At 41.4% G+C, this 17,644-nt stretch overlaps 3 protein-coding genes across 4 annotated transcripts; 1 reads left to right on the top strand and 2 right to left on the bottom strand.

The window, feature by feature from the left end:
* Nucleotides 1-1,128: 1,128 nt before the first annotated feature.
* ppil4 (peptidylprolyl isomerase (cyclophilin)-like 4) lies at nucleotides 1,129-5,805 on the bottom strand. Its single transcript, XM_083688342.1, has 13 exons — nucleotides 5,726-5,805; nucleotides 5,219-5,286; nucleotides 4,966-5,030; nucleotides 4,726-4,843; nucleotides 4,288-4,430; nucleotides 4,085-4,181; nucleotides 3,861-3,977; nucleotides 3,410-3,534; nucleotides 3,196-3,262; nucleotides 2,850-2,961; nucleotides 2,556-2,652; nucleotides 2,031-2,160; nucleotides 1,129-1,792 (listed from the first exon to the last, which is right to left on the bottom strand). The coding sequence occupies exons 1-13, from the start codon at nucleotides 5,793-5,795 to the stop codon at nucleotides 1,586-1,588; spliced, it is 1,416 nt and encodes a 471-aa protein (XP_083544468.1). The 5' UTR covers nucleotides 5,796-5,805; the 3' UTR covers nucleotides 1,129-1,585.
* An 82-nt stretch (nucleotides 5,806-5,887) lies between these two features.
* On the top strand, nucleotides 5,888-9,585 carry ginm1 (glycoprotein integral membrane 1). The gene is made up of 8 exons (XM_083689210.1): nucleotides 5,888-5,989; nucleotides 6,199-6,270; nucleotides 6,453-6,552; nucleotides 6,653-6,807; nucleotides 7,033-7,192; nucleotides 7,292-7,521; nucleotides 7,615-7,778; nucleotides 7,950-9,585. Exons 1-8 carry the CDS (start codon nucleotides 5,900-5,902, stop codon nucleotides 8,053-8,055), a joined length of 1,077 nt encoding a protein of 358 aa, XP_083545336.1. The 5' UTR covers nucleotides 5,888-5,899; the 3' UTR covers nucleotides 8,056-9,585.
* Nucleotides 9,586-9,639: 54 nt separating this feature from the next.
* Nucleotides 9,640-16,088, bottom strand: katna1 (katanin p60 (ATPase containing) subunit A 1). Of its 2 annotated transcripts, XM_083689208.1 has the most exons (12): nucleotides 15,899-16,088; nucleotides 15,560-15,597; nucleotides 15,248-15,410; nucleotides 14,988-15,124; nucleotides 14,356-14,542; nucleotides 13,863-13,978; nucleotides 13,665-13,770; nucleotides 13,379-13,537; nucleotides 13,062-13,188; nucleotides 11,023-11,157; nucleotides 10,715-10,841; nucleotides 9,640-10,427 (listed from the first exon to the last, which is right to left on the bottom strand). In XM_083689208.1, exons 3-12 carry the CDS (start codon nucleotides 15,407-15,409, stop codon nucleotides 10,229-10,231), a joined length of 1,455 nt encoding a protein of 484 aa, XP_083545334.1. In that variant the 5' UTR covers nucleotide 15,410; nucleotides 15,560-15,597; nucleotides 15,899-16,088; the 3' UTR covers nucleotides 9,640-10,228. The 2 variants fall into 2 exon arrangements, with proteins under 2 accessions (XP_083545334.1, XP_083545335.1); XM_083689209.1 differs by lacking the exon at nucleotides 15,560-15,597.
* Nucleotides 16,089-17,644: the final 1,556 nt, after the last annotated feature.

Genomic DNA, 17,644 nt, shown 5'->3' on the forward strand with positions numbered 1-17,644 from the left:
TCATAGTGAGACAAATCCCTACCTGTTTACATCTGTCTGTAGAACAAATTATCTCATTGTGGAGTTTGATTACCTAAGGACAGTGAACCCTCCCTTTTCCTCAGTCCTTCCTCATTCTGTTCAGTGAAGGGAATCATCAATCAAGAGGATCCTAAAAGGTTTTACATTGGCCCTGTGCCATTATATATTTTTTTAAATCCTGTTTGCTCTGTTTATAGTAAACTGTAGAACTAATTAGAAAGATAAATATAGTTGCATTGTATTGTCAGGTACTGTGGAAGTCTCTGATGGTAGTTGGACCTGGGGGAGTGAAACAATACAATGTTCTTTTTTCCACTCTGTACTCTCTCTATCTTCCTCAGACAGTTTTTCAACAACTTTAACCACGATCAGCTTCACCGGCTTCCCTCCCACCACCATCTGGTTTCACCCCCACCCCCATACTCACAAGACGTTAGCTAAAAACAGCCCATTATGGGGAGGTTCAAAATGGCATCTCATTCTGAGAAACAACCAAAGTGAAGTGATTCCATGTCAACAGACCAAATATGGTGAATGTTGGCCAGGGTCTCTGGTGTTTCATTCAGGGAACTCTGAGGGGGCTAGAAGTGGTGGTGACACACAGCATCGTGCTAGGAGAGTCCCAGTGGAAGACTGTGAGCTACACATACAGTACACGCCACACTGTGCTATTCTTCTATGCTGCCAATGCTGAAAACATTGTTGTGAACACTTTATGTTGAGCTGTATTGAATTACATCTAGCTCTCCTTTGGTTTCCCCCACACATGTCCCTAATATACTTCACACATGATTTAGTTCTGGCTGACTGATAAGCTCTCTGATAGGACTGCCAATACACAAAGACCACAAAAATGTCAAACTGTAACCAAGAGAGGATCATTCATCTATGAATGTAACCCACGCACATTTCAGCAACCATAGCTTGGTCTTTTTACTCATTTCCACTGAGGAAGGTGTAAGGAGAGGAGGTATCACCATGTTACAGTAATATTACACTGTTAAACTTTGAGGGGGTAGAGTGGGGTGAGTGGGTGGGTGAAAATGGCTGACACAGGGACTTCCCTCAACAAAGATGAGACAAACAACTCATGTTTTCCATGCCCATTTTTATTCAGTGTAGAAAAGCCATACAAAACTACAGGCAAAGGTCACACATAAACAATCATGGGGGAAGATTGTTCACTAGTCTTTTGATTATATTCAAAACACTGAACTACAACAGTTTCATGATGAAAGGTGTGTGCATGGAGACGGACTGATTGGAACAATGCTTCATAGACCTAAGTTCCCTCTTAGGAATCCAGCAGTTCAGGTTCAAGAATACTTATTGTTCCCCATTATAAATAATGAACCAAGTCGTTAACACTGAGAGAGGGTGTGTCATTTAAAAGTAATAAGGGTACATTTCCGAGGAGAAAATAAATGTAAATGTGATGTGAGAGCCAGCGGCTGTGGGGGGATGGGTCTGTTGTGAGTCCCTGATGTTCTTTCAGACATGAAGGTGGAGGTGGTGGTAGGGGTCACAGTGATGGGAATCAGATCTCTTCCTCCTCCTCCCTCTCTCACCGGTGTCTGCTCCTCTCTTTGTCTTTAGACTTCCTGGGCGAGCGACTGCGGCTCCGGACTCTGCGGCCGTGGGCCTTGTCACGTCCCTCCTGCCGGTGCTTGCTGTGTTTGTGGTGGCCGTCTCTGTCCCTGCCCCTGGAGCGAGACCGGGAATGAGAGCGCTGCCGGCCTCCCTTTCTCTCCCGCCTGCCCTCCTCACCGTCCTGGAGGGTGTGGGAGGGAAGAAGATGAGATGACAGAGTTAAAAAAAACATTAGTGGTGATGAAACACCGCCAAATCAAACTGTGTGTGTGATGACACCGAGTAACTGGCTCCCACAAGGCCACATTTCCAAACTCATGAATCATGCTTACTGCACAATGCTGGGAGTGAATACCTATTGTGAAACAGTAGTTCCCACCCCCCCCACAAAAAAAAAGAAAGCAAGAGAACATTTCAACCTTAGATTTCTTTGGCTTCCTGCTGTCCTCGTCATCTGAGTAATGGTGCTTCTTTTCTTTGTGCTTTTTCTCATTGAGATGAAGGCTCGACCCTTCTTCCTGTTCCTCTAAAACCAGGTCATACTTGGAGCTTTTGGGAAGGTTAAGGCAAATTCAAGGAAGTTGAGTGAGTAATTCCTGAAAACCAAACTTTAAACCGGCCAGACAGCCACTTCAGAGGTTACCAATAGTTTAGATAATATCTCTTACATTTCACCTATAAACCAAAATCTACAAGTTTGGTATTTAACTCCCTGAAACCCTCTTTAGTAACAATTAGCAATATATGGGTAGGGCCTCCCCCCCCCCCCCCCCCCCCCCCCCCAACAGTTGATTCATAAATCATCTTATATTCGAAAATATACCTACAGTGATACAGTCAATGAATGACCTGTGGGTTGAATAGAGGCCATTACACTTTAGATCAAGAATAGTGACAAACAATATAGAATTCCATTCAAATGGGCATCCAAAAGTGGAGGATACTCTTGTTTGGGCTTGACTTTATCCTTAAGAGCTAATTTGGATCGGCTGTCCACATCTTTTTCAAAGGCCTTGAAGTCATCCTTGGAATACCTCCCACCTAGAAAACAACACAAGACCAGTTGAAGTTCACTACTTGCAAGGGTTCACTGTGCAATACCTCTTACTGTATGTGGAGCTAAAACCATTGACCTGGTGCCACTGGTTACGTTTAAAATTCCCTTTCTGAAATGACACACAGTAGAGCATACAAAACATCAACATTTAAACAAAGGAATTGTGTCATAATGAGTATACCTTTTCCTTTCCATTTGATCTTTGAGACAGACTGGCTGAAGTCTACATGTATGCGTCGGTCGTCAATGAGCACGTTGTCCATCTTAAAATAGGCTTTTTCACAGTCCTCCTCCTTTGTTGAGACAACACAAACCAATGTCACCTCAAAGAGGGTCAATAATGAGCCCTTAGGTATATTAGTCTCTCAACTCTGACTCTGGTGCCCTCTATTGCTATACGGGGTAACTACACTCTCTTGCTTAGAAGTGTGAATCTGAGTGGAATATTGTTAATCTACTGTACATTTCTCTCTATGAAGCCTTTTTGATCACTCATGAAAATAAGTGAAAATCAAGCCATAACTAACCTTATCAAATTCAATGAAGGCATAGCATAGGGACTCTCCTGATTTCCAGTCTCTGATGATTTCACAACTGCACCAAAATAAAAACATGTTAACATTTTGGAAAATCCACAGAACTACCGGCAATGCAGACTTTTTAAATTTTTAAAAGTGGTGTAGTGTTATGGAGGCCAGTACTTTGATCTCAGACAATGAATGAATGAAGGGAGTGTCACACCATTTAATGGTTCCGAAGCGGGAAAAGATGATTTCGAGGTCCTCGTCTGTGGTCACTGGGTTCAGCTTACATACAAACAGAACATTCTCAGGAGGTTTCACATCCGCATCAGGGAGATCACCCACCTTGAACACAAGCAAGCATGCATGCACACACACACACACACACACACACACACACACACACACACACACACACACACACACACACACACACACACACACACACACACACACACACACACACACACACAGGTTTTTACCACAACTCATCAAACCACTGTATGTATCTTTACTACTGACAGTGATATATACTAGCAATTTACCATTTTCGTGTTGTAATAGTTGTGTAAAAATCTCTCCTGCCATCACTACTAAACTCTTGAATGTATTTGGACATTCTCTTTTCTACAGGGCTGAGGGTGGCCAGATGAACAGATGAAGTCCCTCACCATCTCCAGCAGAATGGCCTGAGTTTTGGCTTCTTTCTCCCTCAGCAACTCATCAAGCACCTCAGCCTCTTTCCCCTCGGTGTCGTCTATCACCTCATCTGCTCCAATTCGACCACTCTGCACACAATGGGGGGACAGTTAGAGGCTTTTCAAGGAATGACAAATTGCATCATCGTCCCTTGTTCTGAAAGGGGTACACGGTTGCTTTGTGCAATGTCACTCACATCCAGCTGCGCCTTGGTAGGCTCAGGAGAGCGATCAGGTATCGGTAGGTTGGCAGGATCATCGAAGGGGTCATCCAAAATCACAGTGTGATTTATCCTGCAAATGACACAGAAATCTTCTCACACACACACACACCTTCTCGTCACCTTATATGTTGGGAGATCTTGCTGTACAGAAGCAATGCCTTGCCAAGGAACCTGACCTGATATCCTGGAAAGGGATGAAGTCCTTGTCAACAAAGGTCTCATTGATCTTGGCCACGACATCCATGCCCTCTGACACCTCTCCAAACACAGTGTGGACCTTATCCAAGTAGTCCAGGTTCTCACCAGTTGTGATAAGGAACTGGGGAGCAAAGTCATAACAGCCCAAATAAACTGACATGACCAATTCAGATACATGCATTGATCTGAGAAACATGTTACTTCACTGTAAAAATGTTAATATTGATGGCATGGATATAATGTTAGGGTGACAAAGTTTTCCTTGTAAAAAAGAGGAGGAAACTCATTGCGGCCTTATGTCCCATAAGGGATGAAGAGAATTCAGTTAAGTAAGTAAAGTGTTTCTGTACTGTATCAATAAATTAATGCTTCTTGCCGATGCACTCAACCTCTTTCACTGGCAAACTTTTACCAACCTGAGAACCATGTTGGTCGCTGCCATTGTTCACCATGGAGACCATCCCCTTCTTTCTGTGTTTGATCCGTGGTACTTTCTCTGAATCAAAGAAGCGTGCCTGGTCCCCATAGAGTTTGCTGAGGATATTAAAAAGAAAATATTCTTGCATTAATATCACGCAGTATGATATGAAACATTCCTGTAAGACATACAGAACAGCAGCATGCTGCTGATGATGAAGAAGAAGAAGAAGATTGACCCGAAGATAGACTCCCCACCGCGGCCAGTTCCTGTGGGATCTCCAGTCTGCACAATGAAGTCTCTCTGAAGGGATGAGACAACAAAAACCCACAGTTAATGCAAGGGAACCATAGTCTTCACATCAGATTAGATGACACTTCACACATCAACTTTATATCGCTATGTATACAATTCAGATTGTTCTGGTGAGGTCAGAGTTTATCTCTTGGTGCTAACTTATGTGACGTAAAACTTGTTTGAGTATGTCTTACCTGAACATTATGAATGAGGCAGTAATTGTAGAATTTGATTTTGCATAACTTCAGGAAATTCAGGGAAGCTACAGAATAAGCAGATAACCATCATGAGAGCACAATAAGCTGACAGGATCATAAAACGAGGAGGTTAAACTGGGCAAACAGCAGAATATGCCATTGCACAATTATGCCATTGCATAATTATGCATTTCCACATCAGTGCACTGCGGAATGTCCCACCTTCCTGGCCACTTTCATCTAGCTAGCCCTGAACCAGGACCAGCCACCACTCACCATGGTTCAGGACTAACGTTAGGGCAGATAGCTAGTCATGTTTCTGCCTTCACTTACTAAATAATGTGCAATAATTTAGCCACGACAACATAGCTAATTTAGCTAGCAGAAGTTAGCCACCTCCAAAACTGAGGTATCTCTTGCGGAGTAATTTGAATAACATCCAATGTAGCTACACTGCTTAAAACCAAAGAGTGGTGCTTGTTACTCGGGAATATGTTGTCTTACTTTTAGGTCTTTCTTCTGTAAATAAATCAATGACGATATCCCCCAGTGTTGTTTCAAGAAGCACCGCCATGCTTGCGAAGTAATTGGGACTGCGCCTGCGCTGTAGTTACATCAATTGTGGGTGTTGTTTCTCGCTAGCCACGATATTCTTGTCAACTACAGCTAGCTAACAAGATGGCGATGCAACGAACATCAATTTATGCAATGTTATTATTGTTTATGTCATTCATTTTCGCGGAGTCAGCACCTCGACAGTTGAACACGGTAATACCATTATATCCGTGCTAGTTGTTGTGAACAAGCTAGCTTACTTAAATGTTGTGTTGCTCCTATTTTGCTGACTTTGTTATTAGCCTAGCTGTCTATGTTGTTAGCTTGCAGATAGCTAGCTGTGCTGTACTGTAAATTGTCTTCAGATAAGTGATTGCTGTTTGGGGATTAATAGTGACTAAGACCCTCTCTCATCATCACAGGAAAACATTCTGATTAATGTCACAGCAGGAACCGTGGGTGACACTCAGGTGCAGGAGTCCAACAACTTGCAGGTAAGTTTAAGCTAACCACAATAATTAGCTAATATGCTGGCCAGGTTGATTCAATCCAATGAGGTCTTCTATTTCTTTATAGTGATCTTCACATGATGAGATTAATAAACTTGGGATATCACTTTAGATTTTTCATGAATACGATGGCAGCTCTTAAAGTTATATTTTACCTTAATTTTCAGATCAACCTGAACATTTCAGTGGATGAAGAGCAGGTGCTCATTAATGATGTTCCTGTCGAGTTGTCAGGGGTGACACGAATGAATTGCCTAGCTTTGCTCTGTGAGTAGTGATTTAAATGCTGATTAGAGGTTATGACTGCTTACACTGCTGCTTATCTTATACATCTTATCAACACATACGGTGCCATCTGTGTTTGCAGTGGAAACCACCAATGGAAGCAGTGAATTTGAATCCGGTGACTTTGTCTCTACTGTCACCCGGGTGATGGTGAGCCAGAATCGTCTGTGGAGTGATTCAGAAGAAGTGGTTGCCCTTCAGGTGTTCAGCGAGGTCATAGAGATGGAAGGGAGAAAGGTAGGTATGGCCGATAGAGGAAATGACCCTTTAACAAACTAATAATGGTGCTGTCAAGGACAAGTATGGGGTTATGAAAATCATGTGCTTAAATGAAGCGGAACTTAAAAGAGGAACATATTTGGGCTATAAGGAAACATCTGTGATGTGATCTTGTTGTCATCAATGTATTGATGGTGCAATCACTTGTAATTGTATTTCTTTGGATTATTTTGTATCGTTTAGGTCCAACAGCCAGAGATGTGTGAAGTGAAGATACTGATGAGCCCAAATTTCCAGAAACTTGCTCAGTATACCAACACCTACCCCATAGGACACAGTGAGATTTTCAGGATCCCAAGGGAAAACGACGTGGTTATCACAGATCCAACAAGTCCTAAAAAAGGTACACAAGAATAGCTGACAACCTATTTTCCTTGATATTTGAAGGACATGATTGGTGAATTCCATTGCTAAAACAATATTCACTTGCTCTATCCCTCAGCTGAAGACCAAGTTATGTCCCAAACCACTAGTCATTATCCTCTGAAGCATGCAGAGACTACACAGGAGGAGACTGCTGCCCCAGGCAAGCTCCCAGAGACTCCCCTACGCATGGACCCTGACCTCTTGTATGATGCTAAAAGTGATGATATTGAGGACGAGGAGTTGGGAGGGATGTCAGATCTTATGCAGACAGAGACACCCCTCAAAGAATCTCTGTCCTCTTACAGTGTAAGCTCATTTTGGATCAAATCCAAACCTTTAAAAAAGAAAATATTTTTTTAAGGCATTGCTCTAATTTAATCTACGTCAACCTCTCTACAGGCCATGTGTCGATGGGTGGAAGAGGTGAGGGAGCGCCTGAGACGCTTCTGGTCTGAATCCCTACCCCTCTTCTTCTTGGTCATGTGGGTCGTGGTGATTGGTGTTGTTGGGTCAGCAGTCATCGTCAAGATCCTGGACATGCTCTTCCCAACATGCGAACACAAGTATGTTTTCAGTCTCACAGAGGCCCTGACAAACCTCCTCACATGATTGCTATTGTTGGAAGAAATTAAACATCGGCAGATCAGTGTGGAGAAACTCCATTCATTCTTTCTCATCTCTGTTAAGTGTGACGCTTATGAGGAAAATTGTTTGTTGTTTTTCTTTTGCTCTAGGGGGATCTTCCATTTAAATCCTGTAACTCTGATGCCGGAAGATGAAAAACACACTCTGCTTGAAAACATTGAAGTAGAGGTAGAAGAGGAGGAGAAGAAGCCTTAAATGGAGACTGTTGAAGTGGAGTCTGCTTGCAGCTGTTGAAACATGAGGCATTATGTTGTCAGAGAAAGCACCTTTCTCTTGTAGCACTTATACACATAAATACACAACATTTAATTGTATTTTTCCAAAGTATACCCTCTCAAAAGATGAATCTGAAATGTTGTTGTTCATATTATGATTGTGTTGCCTCACAGTGCCTCCGTATCAATTCTACTTTGTCATGAAGTGTCATTGTACCACAATATGTTAATACTCATCTGTTGTTGCTTTATTTTTGATTGCTCATTTCATTATCTTATATCTTTCTGACTGGCGGATTTAACTGAGGATTTGATGTTTGTCATGCAACTTTTAATCATAATAGACAAACTGCTCGAACTTTCATGTACTGTACTTCATAGGTCCATCATCGTAGGATGTGTGTCTTACTAATGTATGTCTAAAAATAATTAATGGAAAAAATGTTGAAGATAGAATTGAATGTTCCTGTTGCGTTTTGACTGAAAATTGACTGGCCTGTGTTAAAATTCATATATGGACTGATGGGCCTAGTCTTGCACTTCTGCTTATGAGTGCAGCACTAAGAATGATTATATATGAAATCCCATTCCAACCATTTCTAGTAATAGAATGCACTTTTAGTTCCTATTACTGAGAGGCCAGGGTGGGCATATTTACATGCCTGTATGTTGCAGAATGTTGGAGATAGACATGGAATGTATAAAACAATAGAGCTGTTTCCCTTTTACAGTATATGTTCTGTCTCTGTTGGCTGCGCTCTGGATCATTGTACCCAGTGAATAGGCAGGCCCCTGCTGCTTTATTAATTGCCTGTTGTTTGTATGTGCGTGTTTTAACTTAAATGGAATGTATGAATATAAGGACTGGGTGTTCTTTGGAATGTGATTATGTTAATGAACACTGGCCATGCACAGTCAACACTTACATCCAAAGCAACACTTAGAGGAATAATTTTCCAAAGCATAGTTTTGGATCAAAGTGTTGACTTTAGTTGTCTCAGATACAGTTATATAGTTTTGTCTCAGATACCCAGTATAGTCTCAATTTTCTCCAATAGCTTATTAGCTGATTTGCCTCAAAGCAGGCTAGGCATGACCAAAATAGACTGTTATCAATGTAATTCTGAAGACTTGGCTACAGGTTGGCATATGCATGGCATTGAATGGGATCCATGGCACATGGACTTCCTGCATCAACAGAATTTGCATTTGCAGTCCTAGTAGTGAGTGAATGCGGTAGCTGTCTCATGAGCAGATTCATATTAGGAAACTGCATGATGACTTCAAGTGCTCACCCTCCATAATAATCTGAGTGAAATAGAACAATGAACTCAGTTGTTTTACCTTCCTTTTATTGCTTTCATGGTGCCTCACAATTCCATCTCAGTCTTGTGTATGTTGTTATGAAGCATGGAAGCATGACTTGTGTGCATAATTTATTTTCTTTAAAATCCAAATGTAATTCCTGTAAGTCCTGCTCAATAAATATGTTTCTGTAATATTCATGTTGTGTGACAATCTTTAGACTGAACAGGTTGCACAAAGAGACATGACAGCCATGGTATGCAAGTAATATTTTACTTCCATAGGTAGCTTTATTAACAACACATTGTTAGTGTTCTATGATTGCATACAAATTCACTTCCAAATAAAATCAAGAGCAGAAAACAAAAACAGTCAGGTAGTGTAACTTTGACATATACCCCAGTACATCACTGGATATAACACAGATGCAAAATACACTGTGGTAGATACTTTGGTAGCAAAGGTGTTCAAGGCATATATAGAGAGAATCAAGTTTTTTCCTAAGCCATTGTCCTGAGCATTCTACCATCGTCACATAACTCTTTGACTCGTAAAAATTGACTTGCTGTAAAACATCACTAAGTAATATACTGTACATGAATCAAGGTATGTTTTGTAATGTGTTCTATTGTCATCACTACCAGGCCATATAAAAGGAAGGCAAAGAGATGCAATCTCTGAAGTGCACATGGTTACCCTACTTAACTTAAGGCATATCACTGTATACAAAGAAAGGGAAGACATGACATGACACACAGAGCCAGTGTTAAATTATTGTTACAAGATTCAGCCTTCCACTAATCCCCCTGCAGATCTGAGACTGAGGACTTGGCTCATACCCTGCCATCTCAGCAGGAGCCAAACTCTTCGATCCACTTCTCGTACTTCTCCAGGTCAGATGCTGATACAGACTTAGACACCTTCTTCAGAGAAGACTCGAAATCCTCCATGGTAGTGGGCATGTGCATCTCGTCTCGGGAAATGTTACGGATCTCCTCCGGCGTCAAACCCTCGATTCTTCGCCTCATAGCCATCAGAGAGGCATCCCTACAGACATTATGAAGATAGGGCACAAATGTCAACATTTTATTAATGACTGTAGATTTGGACTGTGGTATTTCTCTCCAGTACAGTACTGGTATCTCTCATTCAAATCAGCACTCATCTCAGCTAACAGAACAGAAGAAGATGCACTCCACTGATCTATCAATTACTGATCCATGTTAAAGTGCCAACTGTTTTAGAGAATATAACTGGTGCAGAAAGGTAAGAGCTTGTTTAGAGGGATAGTATTCACATTGCCAAAAAAAATTAAATAAAAGTAAGAGCCTTACCTGCAAACATTGGTGATGTCAGCTCCCGAGTAGCCCTCCATCTGCTCTGAAATCTTTGCCATGTCCACATCACCGGCCAACTCCAGCTCTTTCAAGTTGATCCTCAGCAGCTCCACTCTGCCCTTGGCTGTAAAAACAACAAATCACACACAGGAAACATACATCTCAGTGTGTAACTTGACCCAAAACATATTTTTTGGAAAAGCAGTGATAAATCATTCCAGTTTGCCATACATTTGATAGTGTATAGCTTAGGGGAGAGTAGCGTGTGTGTGTGTGTGTGTGTGTGCTGTGTAGTGAATATGGACCTGAAGGCAGAGGGATATAGATTCTCTTCTCAAGACGCCTCCTCAGAGCCTCATCAATGTCCCAGGGAAAGTTGGTGGCTGCCAGCACCATCACCATCTTAGAAGGATCATCATTTTCTGAGGCCCCACCAACACCTAAACAACAGCACAATAACACCAAAGTGCAATAACGTATAATACCATCACATTTGAGTACTATAATTTCTTGGACAAAAAAAGGTTTACAGGGAAAGGAATTGCATATCATGTGATGGAATTACAGTGCATTCAGAAAGTATTCAGACCCCTTAACTTTTTACACATTTTGTTATGTTACAGCCTTATTCTAAAATGGATTCAACTATTTTTTTTCCTCTACACACAATACCCCATAATGACAAAGCGAAAACAGGTTTACAAATGTTTGCCAATTTATTAAAAATAAAAAACTGAAATATCACATTCACATAAGTATTCAGACCCTTTGCTATGACACTCGAAATTGAGCTCATGTGCATCCTGTTTCTATTGATCATCCTTGAGATGTTTCTACAACTTGATTGGAGTCCACCTGTGGGAAATTCAATGGATTGAACATGATTTGGAACGGCACACACCTGTCTATATAAAAGGTCCCACAGTTGACGGTGCATGTCAGATCAAAAACCAGGCCATGAGGTCGAAGGAATTGTCCGTAGACCTCTGAGACAGGATTGTGTCGAGGCACAGATCTGGAGAAGGGTACAAAAAAATGTCTGCAGTATTGAAGGTCCCCAAGAACACAGTAGCCTCCATCATTACATAAATGTAAGAAGTTTGGAACCACCAATACTATTCCTAGAGCTGGCCGCCCGGCCAAACTGAGCAATAGGGGGAGAAGGGCCATTGTCAGGGAGGTGACCAAGAACCCAAAGGTCACTCTGACAGAGTGCCAGAGTTCCTCTGTGGAGATGGGAGAACCTTTCAGAAGGACAACCGTCTCTGCAGCACACCACCAATCAGGCCTTTATGGTACAGTGGCCAGACAGAAGCCACTCCTCAGTAAAAAGCACAACAGCCCGCTTGGAGTTTGTCAAAAGGCACCTAAAGGACTCTCAGACCATGAGAAACAAGACTCTCTGGTCTGATGAAACCAAGATGAATGTCAAAAGTCACATCTGGAGGAAACCAGGCACCGCTCATCACCTGGCCAATACCATACCTACGGTGAAGCATGGTGGTGGCAGCATCATGCTGTGGGGATGTTTTTCAGCAGCAGGGACTGGGAGACTAGTCAGGATCAAGGGAAAGATGAACGGAACAATGTACAGAGAGATCCTTGATGAAGTCCTGGGCGCTCTGGAGCAGGTTCTCAGACTGGGGCGAAGGTTCACCTTCCAACAGGACAACGACCCTAAGCACACAGCCAAAACAACGCAGGAGTGGCTTCAGGACAAGTCTCTGAATGTCCTTGAGTGGCCCAGCCAGAGCAGACTTGAACCCGATCAAACATCTCTGGAGAGGCCTGAAAATAGCTGTGCACCGACACTCCCCATCCAACCTGACAGAGCTCGAGAGGATCTGCAGAGAAGAATGGGAGAAACTCCCCAAATACAGGTGTGCCAAGCTTGTAGCGTCATACCCAAGAAGACTTGAGGCTGTAATCGCTGCCAAAGATGCTTCAACAAAGTACTGAGTAAAGGATCTAAATACTTATGTAAATATGATACGTTTTTTATTTTTAATAAATTAGCAAACATTTCTAAAAACCTGTTTTGGCTTTGTCATTGTGGGGTATTGTGTGTAGATTGATGAGGGAAAACAAAATATTGAATCCATTTTAGAATAAGACTGTAACATAACGATGTGGAAAAAGTGAAGGGGTCTGAATACTTTCCAAATGCACTGTATATTGTGACATGACAAGGAAGGTTAACATACATGTATGCAATGTTTGCCAGGCTGCCCAGACTGTGTTATTAGCAAACCTCTATTACCGTCGTTGTCATGTCAAACACAATAATTGTTTAGAAAAGCACAAACTGTCTGGCAACCAGGCAAATGCAGTTTCAGTACTGTACCATCCATCTGGACCAGAAGCTCTGCTTTCACTCGCCGGCTAGCCTCATGTTCCTCAGACGTTCCCCTGCGGCTGCACATTGAGTCTACCTCATCGATGAATATGGTGGTGGGGGCGTAGAACCGGGCCTGTACGGGGCCAAAAACATTGACTAGAACCTAACAAAACATCTTGTGTAATATACCCCTTCACTTTTTCTACATTTTGTTCTTATAGACTCAATTTAAAATGTATTAAATTAAAAGAATCAATCCATACACAATAGCCCAGAATAACAAAGCGAAAACAGGTTTAGAAATGTCGGTAGGAGAATCTTACCATTTCAAATAGAAGGCGGACCAGTTTTTCAGACTCCCCTCTGTACTTGGACGTGAGAGTGGATGAGGAGACATTGAAGAATGTGGTTCTACACTCTGTGGCAACAGCTTTAGCCAGAAGAGTCTTTCCTGTGCCTGGAGGCCCCACCATAAGTACCCCCTGGAAATAAAGCAAATATTTTATAATGTTTGCAACATTCACATTAAATACAACCATTAGATGGTCTTCTTTTTCATGCAATTGATCAATGTAACAAAGAACGTGATTAGGTGACTTAAAACAGAACCTTCCATGGCCTTCGTATGCCTTTGAAAAACTCAGGCATCCACATAGGCAGCACAACAGCTTCTTTCAATAGTTTTTTTGCTTCTTCCAAGTCTGCAATATCATCCCTATATGAATTAAAAGGAGGTATTTCCTGTTAGACAAATTCTTGTTTACAGGGTAATATTCATTAGGAAGTTAATGGTTAATCGTCACACACCATTTAACATTGGGATTTTGAGATATAATGTCTCTCTCAAGGGCTTCAATAAGGTCTTTGTCATATCCTGTCCCATCAAACTTCTTCACTTCTTTTTCTGATACCTCAGCTTTGTTCTGCAAGACAGAAATATACAGGATTATTTGTCTGCTCTGAGGGGGTTCCATGTAATCATGCGGTAGAGGTTTTCTGAAAGCGAGAAACCGGACTGACAAGCTGGTGATGATTTTAGGTAAACATGCGTACAGTGAATGGTGTTTAGTCAACAGTGCAAATCATTTTAGGTTGTGAGACAGAAGGGAATGCGGAACTTAGTATTTTACATTCTTGGGACAGCGATTCAAGTTATATAGTTAAGCTTTTTATTTTGGTAAGTAAAATATACAGTAAAGAAGAAAGCCCCCCCCTCTCTTAAACTGAGAATGTAATGTGTGAAATTAGGGAGTAACAAAGGACCTTCAAGGCCATTTGAGCCTTTGTATGGTGTGTTTACCTTGTCTTCTTTTAGTTTGCCTGGGGTCTCTTTCTTCTCCTTGCCCTTCAAAGGTTTGGCCCTGTCACCATTTGCCCCACGTGGCGCCTGACGGTGCTGAGCCCGGGGGCCCACACTAATGCGGTTGTTGTGAGGTTTACTGTCTTTGTAGGGAACTGAGGGTCTCCTAACCGGACATGGGGAAGATCTTTGAGGAAAGAAGAGAAGGCTACATCGATCAGCCTGGGCAAAACAAACTACACTTTCACCTGCTGGAAGAAAAACTATTATAACTTATGGGAAGCAAAAGCATATGTTTCTATTTCACTTGGACTTCAAGCATTGAGGGCAGAACATTTTTAGTGCAGTCCAACACCAGGCACACTGAGCACTAATCTTACTCATATGACTGCATCATTCAGTTATTTTCCTCAGACAAACAGCTTATTCTCCCTCCCTTACTAAGCAAACTGCACACTCAAACATATTCTAATAAAGATACTCTGAAAACCTCATAGCTGTGTCTTTCTACTACTATTACTTTCTATATTCTAGGAAGGAAAAGAAAGGGCACACATTATTTTTCCACTAAGTGCACTTATAAATTACTAGACTTCTGAATCCAATCTGAATGGAGTCCACACTGTTCATACCTGCGTTCTACTTGCACAGGCCAAATATCACCATCTTGATTAGTTGGTTTGGAAACGGCGGTCTCCAGTTGAAAGCTCTCAAGAGTTGTCATAATTTCTTGCACACGTTTATTTTCTTCACTTATCTCTTGCCATATCTGTCAAGAGCAAAATAAGGAAGTGAAATTCAATATTCCCCAGAATGTTCCTGCCCAAACCACACCTATTAGAATGTAGTTTTGTTTGATAACACCAATAATGCTGATGACTATCATATTTACCTGTTGCCATCTTTGTTGAAAGCTGCTGTCACGTACTGAGAAAAGGTATTTCTTTATTTGTTCAAGCACCCCTTGGTAGCAAACAATAGCAGAGCTGTAATTCCCAAGTAATGCATACTCTCGGGCAAGCTTCACGTTCTCGCTGATCTCATGTAGACTCATTCTAGTAGAAGAGAAACATTAACAATTTTAATGGACCAAATATATAATTAGCCAGAGTAGCTTTTTGTAGTGCTGTCAATGCTCCCAAGAGGACGTCAACAACAACCCCCGCACAAGAGTTCAGATAATATAGAAGATGGGGGGGCTTACTTTTTCTACGTGGATGAATTCAATTTCATGCGAGTTTCCTTTTAAAAACAAAAAACAAAAGTGCATGACAGCTTTGGTGGAATGAAGTTGTCAACTAACAGCTGCGTGCCAGTGCAGTCAATTGATTAGCTATTAAGTGGCTAGCTATGCGGTACTGGTAATAGTTATTGTTGGGTCTACCTCTAATAAATACACAATTATTTATGAGAAAACATTATTGGCACAGAAAATGTATTTCGCTAGACAGCGACAGTCATTAGCCTACTCGAAATGAGTTAGCTAGCTAGCTAGCAACTTTGCAAAGTAGCTCGCTTGCTATGCTAGCTTGAATAGACCCACCTGTTGCAGTGATGTTAGCTAAATGCGACACACGAAGTGTAGACACATAGCTTGCTACATCCAAAATCAAAAGTAAGATACCAGTAGCAGCTACAGTATATGATTGCGCCGGTACAGACAGAAATTATAGGGCGAAACAACCAGCTAGTAATGATGACAACCTGAATCAAAACCCGGGCACACCCGCGTCCGAGCGTTTGAAGGCAACTGCACTTTCAAGCGTCATATCCTGAATTGATGTACAAAACACAGCGGCGACTTTTGTTGACAGTACTTCAAGTTTTAAACCTTGGTACAGCTGTGAGTCCAGCAATGTGTAATCATTACGTTGCGGGCCTGGCCCTTCCTCGATGCAGGATGAAACGGTACGGTACTATCAAATCGGTGAAATGGTAGGCTACTCTATGAAACCATTTTATTGGTTTGGTTGATCCTGACCGTCCTGTAGACAGGGACAGGGTCCAACTCACAGATCATAGCATAGTAATGTCACAGCTCTGGATATGAAATTTATATAGCGTTATTTATATTCAATCAAATTTGCCACTACATTGTCCCATCCAAGGAGTTAGAAGTCGTACTAAAAAGTGTAAAACCCCGAGTGAACAGATGGACCCTTAGATGAACAATGTGGTGACAAATTCGATTGAACATGACTACCGTACAGCTAGTATAGCACCTGGCCGTTGTGTTGTATAGTGAATGTTGTAAAGGATGTTTGCATGTGAAAAGGACAATAAATGGAATGCATGGGATTGCTTTGTGCTTTACATTCTTTATTCATCACCCCCCTTTCCCTGCATCCAACCCTAAATACATTTACACTCAAATAATCATTGTCACATTTACACGATTACAACAAAAACCAGTGCAGAAATGACAGATCATATTCCATATCTACATTCAGATAAGGTCAGTATTAAAGGCGAAGTATGAGGAAAGACCAATCCAGGTTTAAGTAGTGTCAGTCCTTCATTAACAGGTAAACTGTGTCAGTAAACTCATACACAGCATAGCCTAGTGCTTTGGTTGAGACCGAATGCAAGTGACAAAGGCAGAGTTGCTTGAGGCTGTGAATACAAATGAGAAAAGTATAATTTAGAAAAAAGAGCCAGTTGCCCCATGATGCCATCTTCTCTCTTTGAGAATTAGGTTAGTATTATGGGTGTGTTTCATATTTGCTACTTTCGGCAACAAGAAAACACTAAAGAAAACATACATCTGTTTAAGGCGTGGAATGCTTATGATCATCATCATCATGATTACAGAGTAAAGATGATTTAGAGGGGAATAATGAAGAGGGCCTGCCCTAATGAACATAGACTAACCAACAGGATAGAGAAAAATATTTACATCAAATGTGTACAACAATTTATAAATACATTTTCTGTATAAATTAGAAAAATACACAAAATACTAGTTCAATCAGCTATATCCTATCTAATCTAAAATGCCAGTCTGATTCTCCCCCCCCCCCTCCCCCCATATATTTGGTGAAAGAGCAGAAGATCAAAGGCACAGCAATGAATAATTCAAGAGTTATTTATCCCTGCAAATTCTACAAGAGTGTTCTCACTAAATCCCCATTTCAATAGACCTATTAAAATATAAATTAAGACAATTTCCAATAAAAGCAAGTTCCAACAAAAAGAAAATCCCATACTTATTTCTCAACTAGCGTCACCAGTTTACAATATCTTAAATAAATTAAGGCTTAAACAGAATTTATTAGTCTTCAAAGAGCAC

This window comes from Argentina silus (genome assembly GCF_951799395.1).
Source record: "Argentina silus genome assembly, chromosome: 17".
Lineage (NCBI taxonomy): Eukaryota > Metazoa > Chordata > Actinopteri > Argentiniformes > Argentinidae > Argentina > Argentina silus.